We start from the raw sequence: 18,301 nt of genomic DNA on the forward strand, positions 1-18,301 counted from the left end.
CATTGATTGTTTAGCAGTGTATTGTTTAACTTTTACACATTTGTGAATTTTCCCCATTATTAATTTCTAGTTTCATGCCATTGTGGCTTGAAAAGATACTTAATATGATTTTAGTTTTCTTAAATTTCTTAAGACTTGTTTTGTGGTCTAATATATGATCTCTCCTGGAGAATGTTCCACGTGTGCCTGAGAAAAATGTGTATTCTGCTGCTGTTGGATGGCATATTCTATATGATGTCTGTTAGGTCCATTTGGTCTATTGTATCATTTAAGTTCACTGTTTTCTTATTGATTTTCTGTCTGAATGATCTTTCCATTGTTGAAAATAGGGAATTAAAGTTCCCGGTTATTATTGTATTGCTATCTATTTCTCCATTCAGTTCTATTAATATTTGGTTTATATATATTTAGGTGCTCTGATGTTGGGTATATATGTATATATTTGTAATTTTGTGTTCTCTTGATGCACTAACACTTTTATCATTATATAATGACCTTTGCTTCTTATGACAATTTTTGACTGAAAGCCTATTTTGTCTGATATAAACATGGTCACCTCTGTTCTCTTTTGGTTACCATTTACATGGAATACCTTTTTCCATCCCTTTGCTTTCAGCCTACATGTGTCCTTGAAGCTAAAGTGGGTTTGTTATAAGCAGCACATAGTTGAATCTTGTTTTTTTATCCATTCAACCACTCTATGTGTGTTGATTGGAGAATTAAATCTATTTACATTTAAAGCAATTATTGATAGGTAAGGATTTACTCTTGCCACTCGTTCACTGTTTTCTGCCTGTTTTGTAGTTCTTTTGTTTCTCTCTTCTTCTCTTGTCTTCTTTTGTGATTTGATGATATTTTTTTGTAGTGGTATGCTTTAATTCCATTCCTTTTATCCTTTGCATGTCTGTTATAGTTTTTTTTTAATATGTGATTACTATGAGGCTTACTAAAACATCTTGTAGTCATAACAGTCTATTTTAAGCTAATAACAACTTAACTTCAACTACATACAAAAATTACAGTTTAACTTCTCTCCCAAAATTTTACGTTATTGACATCATGACTTACATCTTTTTAGAGTGTGTATCCATTAACAAATTATTGTAGCTGTAGTTATTTTAATATTTTTGTCTTTTAACTTTTATACTAGAGTTAAGTGATTTACACACCACCAATATAGTATTAATATTAGAGTATTCTGAATTTCACTATATTCTTACCTTTATTCCAAGTTTAATACTTTCATATGTTTCCATCTTGTTAGTTACTGTCCTTTCCTTCATCTTGAAGAACTCCTTTAAATGTTTCTTGTAAGGTAAGTCTAGTGATGATGAACTCCCTCAACTTTTGTCTGTCTGGGAAAGTCTACATCTCTTCTTCATTTCTGAAGGACAGTTTTGTCAGAAATAGTACTCTTGGTTGGTAGTTTTTTCTTTCAGTATTTTGAGTATATCATCCCACTCTACCTTAGCCAAAAAGATTTCTGATGAGAAATCCACTGTTACTCTTATGGAAGTTGCCTTCATGTCACAAGTTGCATTCTCTTGTTGCTTTCAAATTTCTCTTTGTCTAACCTCTAAAAATTTGGTTATAATGTATTTTAATCTTTATGTTTAATCTACTTGTAGTTGTTTGGACTTCAAATATCTGGACATTCATTTCCCTACTCATATTTTGGAAATTTTCTGTTGTTATTTCTTTAAATAAGCTTTTTTATCCCATTCTCTTTCTCTGCTCATTCTGAGATTCCCATAATGCATAAATTGTTCACTTGATGGTGTGTCCTAAGTCCCAAAGATTGTCTTCACTCTTTTTAATTTTTTTGTCCCTTTTTGTTCCTCTGGTTGGATAATTTCAAATAATCTGCCTTCTACCTTACTGATTCTTTCTTCTGCTTGGTTGAGTCTATTGTTGAAACTCTCCATTGAACTTTTCAGTTCAGTCATTGTGTTCTTCAGCTGCAGAATTTCTGTTTGGTTTTTGTTATGGTTTCTATCACTTTGTTAAACTTTACACTCTGTTCATGTATTACTTTCCTACTTTCATTTAGTTATCTATCTGTGTTCTTTTGTAGCTCACTGAGCTTCTTTAAGATAACCATTTTGAATTCTTTGTCTGGCAGTTCATAGATCTCCATTTTGTGCTTTAGTTTGTTCCTTTGATTATGTCATGTTTCCCTGACTATTCATGATCTTTGTGGCCTTTACATTAGTGTCTGTACATTTGAAGAAACAGACACCTCTTCTAGTCTTTGCTGATTGGCTTTGGCAGAGAAAGCCTTTCACCAATCAGACATTCTGTCTAGGCCCTCTGGTGGGGTCCTTGGGTAGGCTTGCTGCCGGAGTCCTTACGTGAACTGGCCTGGTACTTGGGTTGGTAGGACTTGTGGGCCTGATGCCAGGGTCCACTGGGGCAGTACTGGGGCTTGGGTGCACATGGACAAGCCTGGCTTCAAACTTCCTGACACTTTATCATCTGGAGAGTACTAAAACACTGGTGCCTGGATCCCATTCCTAGAAATTTTATAGATCTGTGGTGTGACCTTGTTGATCTCAATTTTTAAAAGATCCCCAGGTGGTTCTAATGCACTACTAAAGGTGAGAACCACTGCACTACACCCGTCCCCTAGTCAATCTCCTCTTCTCTTGAGATTTTAATCACCAGATTTCTCCTCATGGCTGCCAAATCTATATCTCCAGGCCAAATGTATCTTCTGGGTTTCAGACGTAGATGTCCTATTACTGCCTGGACTTCTTTACCTAGGTGTCTCACAGGCATCTCAAATTCAACATGCTCAAAATGGAGCTCCTCCTTTCACATCCTTCTCCCTGTAAATATTCCCATCTGCTCAAGCAAAAATCCCTTCCTCTTCCTTGCCTTCTATATTCAATATGTCAGCAATCCCTGTGGGTTTCTACTTCTTAAAGTCTTTCTAATTCAGATGATTTTTTTCCCAGCTCAACTGCATATACCTTAGTTCAGCCTTTCATTTCTCACCTATTTTACTGCAACAGATTCCTATATGATTTCAATGTAGCCTATCTTGCCCTCCTCCAATCCATTCTCAATGCTACTGCCCCAGTGACCTTTCTAAGATGCAAATATGATTATGTCATCATCTCCTGCCTAAAATCCTATAATGGCTCACCATAGTCTGTGGGATAAAATCCACATTCTTTACATTTACCCACAAAGTCTTTCATGATCTCCCCTGCTTAGTTCTCCCAACCTCACCTCTCATCCCTTTCTACCTCACACCCTATACCCAACTTGTCCCACAGGATTTTGCACAAGCACCACCTTCTCTAAGCTGCCTTCCTTGAGCCTACTGTATGAGTGAGGCACCCCTTCAGTGTATTCCCATAATACCCTCTATCATCGCCTTTATTATCTTGGATTAAAATAATGGGTTGATCTGGATGACTCCCTGACCACACTGTAATCTCCTCAAAGGCCAGGACCATGTATTATTATTCTTTATATCTCTGGTTCTTTGCACATCACAAGTGTTTAATTAAGGTTTGTTGAATAAATGATGGCTGGGAAGGTCAGCATTTGATGAGAGTTGAACAACTGACTGACAATTATATATTTAGCAACAGGTGATCACTATAAGCTCCTTTATCAGAAAAATGGCATAAATTAAAATGCTATTTGAGGAAGAATATTTTGATAACAGATTATACGGCATGGATTTGTCACCACATGAGGGACACTGGACAAATCACTAAATCTCATGAGCATCAGCTTCTTCATCTAAAATAATTGGAGTATCATTATCTGCGGTACCCACTTCATGAGGTATTACAAACATAAAAAAATAAAATTTGTAAAAATTTTCTAAAGCCATAAATCACTATACAAATGTAAGAAATTATAATTATGTAAATAACAAGAAGTGTGGCCACCAAAGAGTCGTTAGTAAAACCAAAAGCAGCAGAGCACAGTGGAAAATAGCATGGGCCAAATGTCGGCTTCACCCCTTCACTGTCATGTGACCTTCAGCAGGTCATTTGGCCTTTCAATGCCTCAGTTTCCTCATCAGCAAACTGTAAATACTACACTCATAGGTTTATTATGTTATTTTTGTATCTTATATAGAGGCATGACAAATGGAAGGCATTCAATAAATTATAATTTCCCTTCCATTTAGAGCAACCATTCTACACTTATCCCTATGAGATACTATCCCAAGCTTCTGACAAAGGGCCAAAGGCAAGAGAAATTAAAGTAAGTAAAGCATTGCACTTACTGAAATTTATATTAGTACTTAAGTAGAAAGAGAGGTGGGAATCTTTTGGCATGTGAGAACTACAAGAAGATAATGGGGTAATGATGCTTTAGATAAATAGATTACATCAAAGATTAATAATGGATGGGAGAGGGCAACAAAACAGCTTTGGAACCTGATTTCTGAGCAGGCAGGTCCATGGGAGGGAAGCATGGGGTCTGGGAGTGAGGTCAGGAGGAAAAAATCTCTCACTTCCATCCCTCACTGTCCCTTGCGCTCATGAGTCACCCTGAGGCCTGAGGCAGGTCCTCCCAACCTCCACCTCCACCTCATCCTCTGAAAATGGACATTGTGATAATATAAGCACAGTAGAAAACTGAAATGGTTTGAGCTCCTGACAGCAAAAGCTGCTGAGATGTCAGATCCCAATGACCTGAGATAAAAAGTATCCTAAGATGCCAGTCCTGGATTTCCTGGGCACATGGTAAGAAAAGGCCAATGAAACAACAAATATCCAGCAACACCTTTGAATTTGAGCAAGTGGATGTCTCATAAGGTTTAATGAAGAAACTTTGCCCTGAATCCTGACACATAGTAGGAAAAATATTTAATGCAGAAATATAAAATAATCAGACTGAGCACCCCACAATAACAGAAGTGGATTATCAATTGATAAAGAGGGCACAAAACTCAACATTCACAGTGGTTTCAAGGAAGGCAATGTACCACATGAAGCTCTGTGAAAGCAGGAAGGTCCCAGACCAGTTACACACGCAGGAATCTCTTCCTGACCTCTCTCTCCATAGATTTCTTACCAAGATTCTGCATTTAGAGGCTAAAGAAAGGAAAAGAACAGGGAGAAACTTAGAAAATTGTCTTCTTGCTTTTTTCCTACAAACTCAAAGCATTTCACCTTAGTTCAGCCCTCCATTAGTTTATGATCTCACTTACTCTAGCTCACCCCACACCCCACCCCAGAGAAGAAGCAGGAGTCATTATTGTAATTTTTTAGACAGACATCTGGGGCCCAGAGAGTTTAAGTAACTCACATAAGGTCACAGAGAATACCAATTTCTAAGCTAGATGCACAGCAGGGACCCCCAGGCTCTCAATTTACTACATGGCCAGCCAAATTCTATTAAAAAATTAACAGTTCCCAAAAAAGACACACTCTTACACCCTGACACTATCTTGTACACAAAAACATCAGAAGCACAGAGTTCTGGGAGGAAATTTGGTGTGGGGACAGCACAAGGCCATTCTTATTATGTTGAGTTATTGATACAAATGATTTCAAGAAGTTGTCCATAATATAGTACAACCCATTTGATACGTACTCCTAAGATCTCTATAGTAACTTATATCCCAACATATACCCTATAATCAAAACTCACTTATTACATTACAGTTGATTTAATGGGACAGGACAAAAAGAAAAATTTAGTTCAGAAGAACATCTACTTCCTTTCACGGCTTTGGGTGCAAGTTCATGCCTAAGTGGTTCATGTAGTAGGGAAGATAATTTCATCTATGCTTCCTATGAGAATTTTGAAAGGAACATTTTCTCCTGTTCCATGACTCCAGGGAGCAAAATGAAGCCCACTGAGGAGCCACAGAAACAAGGAAGAGGACTGCATGCTGCCTGTATGAACAGGAAATACTCAGTTTCATTTTCCCAGGGGTATTCTAGATAATATCACCATCAAAATATAGATTAGGGGAAAAACAGTGATCCATGAGTTTCATAAATGCTTTATACTAGAGTCCTCCTGTAGAAACTTACAACACACATTAAAGGTTTTGAAAACTCCTGCTGCACAAGAGTAATAAATAAATAACTTATTTCAATTTGCTTAACCCCAAGTTCCCAAATTTAATTAAAGTCAGAGCCTGAACACCTAGGAAAATCACATGAACCTAGTGCTTTAATTAGAAACCCTATGTGTAGTGTAAGAGGTTATCATAATGCCATCTCTAGGCAAAAGGGAGCTACCTTGAGCTCTTGTATGGCCTCTAATCAGCATGATCAGAACCACCTACCACCCATGCCCTTCTCTAAATGCCTGGAACTTGGAATCACCTGTTCAGGACCAACTTCTTTTGGAGAATAGGGGAAAGAAAAGATGGCACATAAACAAGGTAGAATCCAGATAAGGGAAAGGAATGATTGAGCTCTTCTACTTTTGATTGGTCAAATTCTTGACACCAAAACCAAAATTCACATTGGAAGACAAAACACAAATTTCAAACCACTTATCCTACCACCTTCCAGACCCCCAAGGTATCATTTCATTAGCTCTAAATCTCCATGATTCTCACATCAACAGATTGGCCAAAAGGAGCAGACCTCATCTGGCCAATCCAGCAAGTTGGAACCCCAGCTCAGCCACTGGGTGACCTCTGGCAAGCAACTTAACCTCACAGTGGCCGGGTTTCCACACCTGGAAAGTGGAGGCGGCAGCCTTTCTGTCAGGCTGGGCTGGATGGGGAACAACCAATAAAAAGAGGATCATAAAACCCTTTGCAATGCACTTAGTGTCCTATAAAAACTTAATGATTATAATCAAGCTGTAGCTAGAAGTCTGCATGGTCTGCACATGACAGTCAGCAGTCATTGTGCTGGTATCTGATAAGAGGACGGCTCTCTGCCCCAGTGCCTTCATCAGCTGCACAAACTGGTCTTGGCCACGTCTGGTTTCTTCACACAAAGTTGTCAGGGGAAAAACATCACTGAAGTCAAGTTGTCTTGATCTAATCATCACTATGTTTCATTAGAGATAATATCTTCCCAGTCTCCTAAGGAAGATCATGAACCTCCATTCCCTGTGGCTGAAGGGACCTCCTTTATGAAACTGGCACCTGCTGCAGATGGCCACCCCACTGTACAGCATGGGTTTGTTCTAATCACATCAGAGGGGACAAAAGCATTAGCTGAACTGCAATGTGAGGGGAGGGTAAATGGAATATCTTTTAACTGGGACTTTCCATGTCAAAGCATTGTCATCTCCACACAGGCAGCAAAGAATGAAAGGAGTAAAATAGAATGATAGCATAATATGCTTTTAGAAGTAGATAGATCTGGTTTTAAATTCCAGCTCTGCCACTTCCCAACTTCTTGGACCTTAGGTAAGTTACTTAGCATCTCAAAGTCTCAGTTTCCCCACCTACAAAATGAGAATAATGCTTACTCCACAGGATTGGTGTAAGAATTAAATAAAAGACAACAGTTACTATTGTATCTGGCTTATAGTGATGAGAATGATGATATGATGACGATGACAAAAAATAGACCCCCCATCACCATGTCTTATAAGCCAAAACTCCCCCCACTAAACTGGAGATGCAGAACAGAGGTATGTCTGGTCACCTTTGAGTTCTGAGTACCTGGACCAGTGCTCACTAAATTTGATTAGACTGAACTGATCATATGATGCTGAGTACAGAGGATCAGGATGAAATATGTCATTTGTTTGGATTAGAAAGATGAGGCCTCCTTCATGAACCACTCACTAACTATGAACAAAACCAGTTCACTTAACCTTGCCTAGGCTGGTGCCCCAGGCAGTTTCCTCACTGAAGCAAATTCTGCTTATTCAAGTCCTCATTTGAATAATAATAGCAGAGGAAGCTCAGATGGCTCAGGTGATGCTCTTGGAATTGCTTTTAAGATACAGATAGGAAACCAGCCCCATGGCAAAACTAATTTCTTTTCCCCAATCTCTGTTTTTAATCTCCAAAAGACAGCACTAACCAGGCCAGTGTAGGAAGAACTAGGATATTAATTTTAATGTCCCCATCCTCATTCCCACCCATTGTATCCTGACAATCCAGCCAACCATTCAGTACTCCCAGATTTTAAAAAATAAAATTGTGCCCTTCCCCCACCTTATGGTTTATTGTGATTTTTCTCAAGTATTCCTTTTCTACCAAAAAGTGACTTCTTCTGAATTCTACAGGGCTACCTTCTGGTCATGGTATTTACATATGGACTTGTATATGCACCTAAAAGCAATTCATTCATTCTTTGAATCAACAAATATTTCTTGAATGCCTGCTCTATGCCAGGCACTAGGAATACAGCAACAAATACAACAGACATGGAACTTGCTTTCATGGAACCCATAACTCATTATATTCAACTCCTTCCTAAATGAATGGATGGATGGTTGAAGCCAACAACCTCTTCTGTGAAGTCAAACCTTGAAAGGACCAAGGAGACAGCCCTTTGTTAAAGAGTGATAAAGTCTCCACTATGATCTGACTGGTTCACTATCTTTTTCTCAAAACATACTTTGCCCATTCCTACTCTCCATCTTTCCTCACACTGCCTAGAATGCCTCCGTTCCACTTGGCCCACCCGAAATCCACTCACTCTATCCAGAACAAGCCCCATCTCCTCACCAAAGCCCTCCCAAACTGCTTCATCCAGCAGTGGTCCCTTTCTCTTTTAACTTTTTGAGTGCTCATGAATTATAACCAGACCTCACAACTATGTCGTACCCTCTGAATGCCTGGAATTGGTCTTTTCCAATGCTCTACTCCCTTTCACCTTGTGCAGTACTTCCCATGTATCAGGTTCTTAATGAAAGTTTTTGATGAGCTGAGTAGCAAGGCACTGTGGACATTCATGGAACAGATGAGGATAAGTTATCTAGAATGATGAAATCAGTATTCTAAGGCTTGTATTCAGAGACTTCCAAAGAGTTTTGCATCTTGAAAACTATAACAAAAGGGATTTCAAAACTGATTTTGAAATATGTTGGACCTGAAAGAAGGGATTGCAAATATATCAGAAAAACTGACTTTTTGCCCTGTGAAAAGTTGTAATTATTCCCAATTTGTAACACCTATAGGATGTGGTCCACTTCAAAGATCCAATTTGTGCTGCTGAAAGCACTTGTTTTTGTAATTTGGGAAATACTTTCAAAAGATGTGGTTACGGATGAGCCCTTACTGGTTCACCCTCTTGCCCAGAGCTGACGGTGTGAGCCAGGCTGGGCTTGGTCAGACACCCACAGAAGCTGCAGCTACAGGGCTCCTCATTTATAGATAAGAAAAAGTCTCGAAGAAAAATATCTGAAAAGTTCCAATCAAACATCTGACAAGATAGCTAAAAGGCTAACACAAATGCTTATTGTATAACCACTTTTGTGAGTTTTAAGGTTTAAAATTTTTAAGGGTTATTTAACTTTATTGCACTTCAAAAAATTTATTAAGCCCCATGCCCTGCCAGGTGCTATATAAACTGAGAAAATAAAATATGTTCTTGTCTTCTAGAAGCATTGACTCCTGGAAATTCTCTCATTTCTGCTCTTTTGTATCTGAGAATGAAATTTTTAATTCCTGCTGCTAATATTCTGATGGTTATCTCTTTGTTTAATCTCCTTTCTCTTGGAATTAAACTTTTGTTTTTTTAAAATTCAATGTATTTAATTTTAATAGATTACATATTAACATGGTTTAAATATCAAAAAGTATAAGAAAGTATATACTAAAAAGACACTTCCCAATCCTTTTCCTACCAGTAACCACTGTTGTTAGGTTTTTGAATATATATATATTCTTACAAAAAAAATGTTTAGTATATATAAGAGAACACTAATATATAGTCTTATTTTTGGAATTAAACATTTCTGATCACAACATAGCCCACTCCAAATCATCAGGAGGTAGGGTGGAGTGCCTTCTGCTACCTTGAACCATACCTGAAGTAGAACAGAGGGCTCAATAAATGCTTATGGAGCAAAAGAGAGTTACTGTGGGAAGAACCAAGAATCACACAGCCTATCTTCTGCTCCTTTACTGATGCTATGAACTCACTCAGATCCTCACTGGAGGCCAAGGGACAAGGACTTTGACTGGTCCCCCCAAAGCCTCTTCATCACTATTTTATTTTCCTACCTGAGTTTGGAATGGTTTTAAGGATGGGATGGGGAAAGGGAAATTTAAAAAAAGGAAAAGAAAAGAGGGAATGAGGCAAGAAAAGAAGAATGCTGGAGTTGGGGGAGGCGAGGAGGCAGAGCTCCAGGCATGAACCCCTCTGAGAGGAAGGGTCACCGTGAAAGCCACCAAATACTCTGAACATTGTCACCCACCCTCCCATCTTGTTCCACCTCCATCTTTACTTTAGGCACCGGGTAGGATTCACAGTGCTGAAACACCCAAGATTGGGACTCAGTAACTACATCCTGATGTGCAGTAGTTATTGGATGTCTGGGCCTGGAGAAAAAATTCCAAGCCAAACACACCTGCCTGTGCTCTCTTCCACATCTGGGAGGCCATGACCTTTATTCCCACAATGCAAAGTATCTGCTGTGTGTGAAGCCTCAGTTTCCAACCTCCTTTATGATATGTACATTTGTCAGAAGCAAAATATCTCTCAACAAAAAAAATTTTTTTTTCAATTCTTTAGATACAGATTTTCTTGTCTCATCCTAAAGAGTGGCTTACCACTCTACTAGAAGCAGATCTAAGCAGAATAGAGACTGTCACCCAGCACCTCTACCCTGGGGGAGCTATGGCCGTTCTTTCATATGGCAGCTGAAAATCTTTTTATGATAGATACCATAAAGTCTCTACAACCCAGTCAAAGATGCCTGCTTCCTTCATTCATGGATTCATTAAATTACAAAAGTCAAATTCATTTGTCCCATTTAGTGTGTCTTTCAGCAAATCCCAAAGCTCTGTGAAACTGAGGAGCCACTGGTTAGGATTAAGATACAGAACAAAGAAAACAAATTACTTGATATCTATAACCAGTTTAACAACAAAGAAACCCAAGAGCCCTCTGCACTCCAGGTGACAGCGGGAGTGGGCAGAAGGTAGAAATGCCCTCCCCAGGCACTTATGCCCAGTCATCCTGCATGGCATGACGTAAGATGAAAGCATCTGCTGACTCTCAGAGGTATAATTACCACCGGGGTGGGGGTGTAATTAAAGTAAGGATAATTTACCTTAAAGAAGATAAAAATTAAGAATTATTAATGCATAATAATTAGCCCTTTTATATCTAAGAATCACAAAATGCTTTACAAGCTGTAATTATCACAGCTTTACTCTGAGGAAGGGATTCCTATCGTACAGTTCCTCATTTAACAGAGGGGTGAAGTAATGGGCACAGGGGAAGGATGGCAGTGGGAGGTAGAGCAACTAAGAAAGTTGGAAAATTAGAAAGAGGCCCCAGAAGGGCTGACTCCCATCATGGTGGGTACCCTCATCCCCAAGCCATCATCCAAATAGATGGTCCATCCCAGATCAAGAGATTCATCTCACTCTGACCTGTTGGGCATTTAAACTGCCACAGTGCAATGAAATTATATCATATCAGCTACGATTTTATTAAACACCTAGTAGAAATAAAAGATACAGTGCTACCTTCAAGGAACTTAAAACCCAATTGAGAAGACAAAACAAGCACCTATTAAATTAGAGAAGAATATGAAAATTACACGTTAACTAGCACTAGGTTGTATGATGCTGACTACGCATGCGGTGGAAAAAAAATTTTTTTTAATTGAAAGAGCATTACATGTAAAAGTCAAGGAAGGTTTTGGAGAGGAGATGGAACTTCTGTGGGGTCTCAAAGAAACTATATTAGGTTTTAGATTTGCAGAGGTGGGATCCAGGAGGTGGGTCAATGAGTAAGAGGAAACAATAGGAAAACTTAAAAGATTTAATACACAATTTTAAAGAAAAATCTTCACTGGAGAGATGTTTGGAGAGCTTAACAAAGAATCTTACTTTTTTCAAAGCCATCTAAAATCACCCTAATTTGGAAGTTTTCCCAGAGTGTCAACATCGTGGTTCATATTGGGTTCTGGAGAAGCCCATTAAGCTGAAGATGGCACTAGCACCTTCTCTGCTTTATCTAAATCTTTACATTGGAGGTTATCCAATTGAGCCAAGTCAGGTAAATGCCACATAATGTAGTGGTATCGTCTTTTTCTGGGTTCTAACAGGAGAAAATGGGAAATGAGCTCTTGAATAAGATAAAGACCAGAAAAATCTAATACTTTCTTAGTTCTTTATTTGTTTGTTTGTTAATGCAGCAGAGCCCCACCTCCAAAGATTTCAACACTGATAGGGGCTTCATGATTAATGTAATATTAAAGCATCTGAGTGATATAAACTTTATTTTCTCTTTTTAATTTCTCTGTAATAAAGAGCTCAAGTCTCAAAGTCAAGTACCAGTATACTACTCTGGGCCCACTGATAAAGAACGACATTCTTACACAAATGGAGCAGGGGCACTTAAGTCATTCCTGGGCCACTAAGTAATGTTCTCTGATCTCTCAGTGCCTCAGTCTCCAGTCTTAAAAAGAGAGAGCTAAAGAAATTTTTTGTCTATAAAAATATGGATATCTTCAGATTATAAAAACACCATTATTTTCTGGTAAACCACAATAAATGGACACTACCACATTTCAAGGATTCCCAATCGGTCTTGAATAAAAATAGACTGAACCAATTTTTTAGGATTTGATAATTTTCTATGTTCTCTGGCATTTACCAACCTTTTAAGGAACTAGAAAACAATGAAAACTATTTCCCTGTTCAAACCTTATGTCAGGGACTTCTATTAAAATGATATTCTTAACACATTGACTGTCACACTGGAAAAAAAATGTTTTTCCTTGGGGCCACAGTGTTTTATTATGAAAATAGAAGAAAAACTTCTAAAACAAAACAATCTAATGAAAAATTTATTATTTTTTGTTGTTTTCTGTGCATAAGTTATATGCAATTTGAAAAATAGTTCACACAGGTCCCGAGGTTAAAGAGATGTGTGAGCTACATATGCTTCACAAAGCCCCAGGCTCAAAACTAGTGTTGAGTTAAATACAACTCACATGGCAGTTAATGTGTTAAATAATGACACTGTGTAAAATACAAGAACATTATGTAACAATGATGATCACTTCATTAGGAGAATATCGATCTTGATTTTAGAATTTAGCATTTGAATCTACTTAGACAATTTCTGATGATGTACCAACAACAGGAAGGAAGAGAAGCCAATTCTCTTAGGTTTGTGTAGGTTTTCAAATATTTTCTCTTATGCTACACAGACTTTAAATAAGAGTAGGTAAGAGAGCCATCAATGGATTTAAGATCTACCTTCATTCAGAGAAGAGAAAGAGTTTTGCTGTTACCATGACTGCAATTTCAAGCATTTTCCGAGGCTGTTCAAAAGCATTTTCCTTTTGGGTTTGCTTGTGTATTTGTTTTGCTTGCTCAACTATGATTTTAGAATGATTAATAGTATCTTCCCTTTATTCTCATGGAACCTAATAAATGTCCAGTCCCCTTTGGGTATATTCACTACAGAAAGGTAATGGACTCACACAAATGTATCCCATCAGATGGGCTGCAGTTCTCCAATAGATCACACAGAAGCACATAAAAACAAAAGCAGACATAAGGCATTGTTTGCCCAGATTATTCCTTGGAGGACACCCATACAAAAGGCCAGTGCTATCTGTGAAAGAGTGGGCTTCCATGATGACTTGTGGTTGCAGTGTGTATAGTGCTCATGGTGGTCCTATCCTAGAATCCAAAGTTTAAGGGGACTGTATAAAACCCTAAAAAGAAGGGGAAAAAAGAAAACTCATCCTTCACCAAGGAGCTACCACATCAATCTTGCAGGCCGAGCCCAAGAAATAATGACAGTCGGACAGTTCTAGAAAAACCCCTTGATCACAGATTTCAGTGCTGAGGTCCTTCAGGAGGCAGAAGTGAGCCAGGCTTACAACTATCTTCCCATCCTGTCACTTCACCTGCCTCTATACTGCACATCTGGGATGGCAGCAAGTGAGGGGGAAAATAGAATTCAACTCCACTATCATTCGGACTAATCTGCACATAAAGAAATAGCCATCAAGATTTAGGTTCCAAATTTTCACATGCTATTGAAGGACCCTACAGTCTTCTCAAAACTCCGAAAACCAATACTTGCCTCTGTTGGACAAAGGAGGAGACAGAAATGCAGAGCGGCCACTGAATCATTTAATAGTCTCCATAAACCTATTATGAACCAAAGTTTCATGTAGTCTGAAACATAAGGATGGGAGTCACTTACAACTAGGAGTAAAATCCAGTTCCTTACAATAAAACAGCACTGAGATCTGCAAATGATGGCCAGGGTTGAGAAAGTCCTGATGGATATAATGGGCTAGAATGACGGATTACCTTAATGTGCTTCCAGGAGAAGCAGACTCAGGTGTTTAGGTGTCATAATCATTAGTAAGTTAGGCTGAGCAGGATGATTATATCTACAATAAGGCATTACATCAGCTCTTTTTCCCCAGGGACATCAATATGCTAATGAGAAAAGAAATGAGCAAACTTCATTGAGAAGTAATATCTCTAAGAATTAAATTTCACAGATTTCGAGTTTTCCTATGAACAGTTTAATGAAAACACATTTCTGAGGTACCCTTCAAAATTGTTTACTGAGGAGGCCATCCCCAATCTGTAGGAAACCCACCATATAAGACCAAGGAATACAAATGTAAAATTTTTTCCCACTTGCATTTTAAGAGAAGTTAACCAATTCCTTACATCTCTCCCATTGTCCTAGAATTGCTTCAGGCATGACTTATGAGCAGCTCTCCATGGACTGTCATATCCCATGGAGGAATTTATCAGTTCTCATCAGTTTATTTCAAAGTTTCTGTTTAATCCCAACCTAGAATTTATATCTTTTACAAAGCAAACGGCTTAGAGTTCACTCCTTTGTAATAAAGTCATAATCAGTTGGGATTCAATACATTTAATACCTTTGTTTTATTGTTTAATTTAATTTCAATAATTAAAGAAAAGTCAAGATTCTGCCAAATATTCTACCCTTTCATGTCAGGTGAGGCCAGTACCCTAACTGTTAGCAGGTAAGATCTGTGAACCTTGTGCCAAACAGCTACGTGAGCAAATAGTGAGATAAACAAGCCATTCATGGAGACAGAGGTGGAGCTGGGCTTGGTTAGGAATGAATCAGGCCATCCCACAGAATGGGTGTCTCCTTACCAAGTCGCTCTCCGGGGCACAATTAAAACTCCTATAAAAGGCCCAGCTCCCAGTTACCCAGTACACTTGCCAGTGGTGTCAGCGAGCACTCAACTTCTTCCTCTGGTGAAGTGGGTAAGTCCCATTTTGTCAGATCATGGTCTTCTGTACAATTCTTCATTTTTCTAGCTATTTTAGATGTTAGGGTATGGGGGAAGGTTCTTTGTGCCAAAAGGGATCAGTGTCTTACAGAGATGGCTAACTCCCACTAATTCCATCTCATCTTTTATGGTTGGAGCCATCGCTAGAATGGAGATATGGCCTCTTCTCCCAAGGCTCTAAACTCTATACTTTTGCACATCCACAGATGATCATGTGTGGCTCTAATAGGGCTTGTCTTCCTACAAACTGTCATCTCCAAAGTTTGCCAACCCTCTCTTCTCTTGTTATATTGGTTTTACCTAATATGGACTATCTTCGTAGTTATGGCATCTGAAGTACCCGAGTTGAGAAGTAGATAAAGAAGTTAGCTAGATGAACCACTATACACACCCAGACAGCAAAGCCACTCATGTATTCTTTTAACGTCGGTCTCCTGCTGGCTAATGTTTTTTGTAATGCCAAGATTCAAATGGTTTATTTGGATTTAACAAAAGCTAACCATAGGAACAATATCATTCAAAGTTTTCCAGGTTCAATTTGGCTTACTGACTCTGGCAGCCAATGACGAAGGACCTCTCAGAAGGTTTCAATAATTTAATATCTGATTATCTGTGATATATCTGAGTCGAAGGAGGTAACATGCACTCTGTGTTTTCTGCACTGGTGTATCTGAATTTTATAATGCCATCTTTTGCCTAGGAAGAAGTAGTGTTTAATCTCAGCATTGGTGACATAAATTATACTCTTAGATCTCTTATGGACTATAATGTGGAAGAATAATTGATATTAGTTTTTCATTGTTCTATTTACTACCAGATGTTTTGCTGATACAATTAGCTGTACATGGCTTCTATCCACTTTAAGATACTCTCAAGTCTCCCTTCTTCTTTTGGCTTTCGCCTATGCTCTTTGCTCAACTTTAGAGGAAAGTGCTTATGAATAGCAACATACAAAATTTAAATTTCTGCACCCCTCACTTCACTGTCTGCTCTGAAATATGCTAGGGAGCTGGAAGAAAGAGAGAAGGAAAGGATATGGATAATCCAGATTGGGTGGACAATCAAAAGTTGACTACAGGATAGTCTGAAGATGATTCCCTAACTTCAAATTTCTCAGCATCTCTCTTCCCCTTTGTAAATACTATATTCAAAGATAAAATACTTTGAAAGTCCAGGTTGAAAAGAACTCCTGCTGTAGAGTCAAATTATTTAGGGATCTGCTTATGACAGTGTGAATGAAGCCTTCCAAAGAACAGAAACAAAGTTTTGATTCTGGATCCTATTTTATTGTACTAGGCTTACTTGAACTTGAAGGAAAGAAAAAAATGTCTCCACTTCTGATAAGCATCTATAATATCACTGAAGTTTTCGATCAATATGCCTCACATGATTGTGATGGGGCATCATTAAGCAAGAAAGACCTGAAGAACCTCCTTGAAAGGGAATTTGGAGCTGTCCTTCAGGTAAGAACTAATGAGAAAGGGCAATCTATTTATTTAGAGCTATGAGATTTCTTCTCAGGAGAGACCAGAGCAAGGTTTACATTTATTTTACACCATGACAGGTCTACACTACATCCCCCACTCATTTCTGAGTCTGAAGATACTTAATTGGCATTGTAGTCTGAGTACTAAAGAAGTTGCTAGCAGATATTTCATGTACTTGATGGCAATGTCAATATGAATGAGCTGTTCCCAGGACATTACCACCAAAGATGTCAAATGAAATTAGACTTGGGGGAACTTAAATTTGCTTCCAAATTTCAAGTACTAAAACCAGTCTGTTCTCTACTAAAATTGTGTTACCATAAATGTTTTCTTCTGTTTTCAAACATGGAATAGAAATCAAACCAGGAGTACTGGCTATTTCAGACAGAAATGGCTGTTGCAAATCTTCATAAACTTACACCGTCTCTCTCTCTCAAGAATGAGTTCATTCTTATCCACTCAACTAAACTGCTTTATTTTGATTAGAAGTAAATTACAAGATGCAGAAATCTCCAAAGAATGAATCCTTTAAAATGTGTTCATATTTTACATGGGGACAGGACTTGATACACACTGGCCGGTTTTCTCGCTGCTTTGAATGTCTCTTGAATGCCAGCATAGCATAAAATATATTGTGTGAGAGAGTGAAATTTTACTACCTGCAAATAATGCGTTGTAAAATTTTTGTTTTCATCTTTTTCATAGAGACCACACGACCCTGAGACAGTAGATCTGGTCCTGGAACTTCTGGATCGCGACAGTAATGGGCGTGTCGATTTCAATGAATTCCTCCTGTTCATTTTCAAGGTGGCTCAAGCTTGTTATTACGCTCTTGGCCAGGCCGCGGAGCTAGATGAGAAGGGAGCCCAAAGTGAGGGAAAGGGGAACCTGTTACGAGATCGTAGGCAAGAAGAAGACCAAAGGAGATTTGAGCCCCGGGACAGACAACTGGAAGAAGAACCTAGGCAACCACGCAGGCAGAAGAGGCAGGAACAGGAGACAGAGCTCGCTGAGGAAGAGAAGCAGAGGGAGAAGCATGAGAGACTTGAGCAGCGCGACAGGCAGGTCCGCGACGAGGAGCAGCGGCTGCAAAGGCGAGAACGGGAAAAGCGCCTGGCAGAGGAAGAGCAGCTGCAGAGGCTCAAGGGTCGCGAGGCTGAGGAGTTTCCAGACGAAGAGCAACAGCAGAGGTGGGAGAGACAGGAGGTGAAGAGGGAGCGCCAGGAGGAAGAGCAGCAACTGCAAAGGCAGTGGCGCGAGCAGGAGCAGGAGAGACGCGAGCAGGAGAGGCGCGAGCAGCGGCTGAGGCGCGAGCAGGAGAGGCTGGAGCAGGAGGAGAGGCGAGAGCAGCGGCTGAAGCGCGAGCAGGAGCAGGAGAGACGCGAGCAGGAGGAGAGGCGCGAGCAGCGGCTGAAGCGCGA

The 18,301-nt window shown here is 39.2% G+C and overlaps 1 protein-coding gene across 1 annotated transcript in view; it reads left to right on the forward strand.

The window, feature by feature from the left end:
* The window catches only part of TCHH (trichohyalin), a 29,853-nt gene that overhangs the window by 9,215 nt on the left and 2,337 nt on the right, over positions 1 to 18,301 (forward strand). The window contains exons 3-4 of the mRNA XM_012658549.1: positions 16,687 to 16,856; positions 17,586 to 18,298. Coding sequence (XP_012514003.1) covers positions 16,719 to 16,856; positions 17,586 to 18,298 — 851 coding nt within the window. The 5' untranslated portion in view covers positions 16,687 to 16,718. The remainder of the gene's footprint in view (positions 1 to 16,686; positions 16,857 to 17,585; positions 18,299 to 18,301) is intronic.

Source organism: Propithecus coquereli, unplaced genomic scaffold, assembly GCF_000956105.1.
Source record: "Propithecus coquereli isolate 6110/MARCELLA unplaced genomic scaffold, Pcoq_1.0 Scaffold59, whole genome shotgun sequence".
Lineage (NCBI taxonomy): Eukaryota > Metazoa > Chordata > Mammalia > Primates > Indriidae > Propithecus > Propithecus coquereli.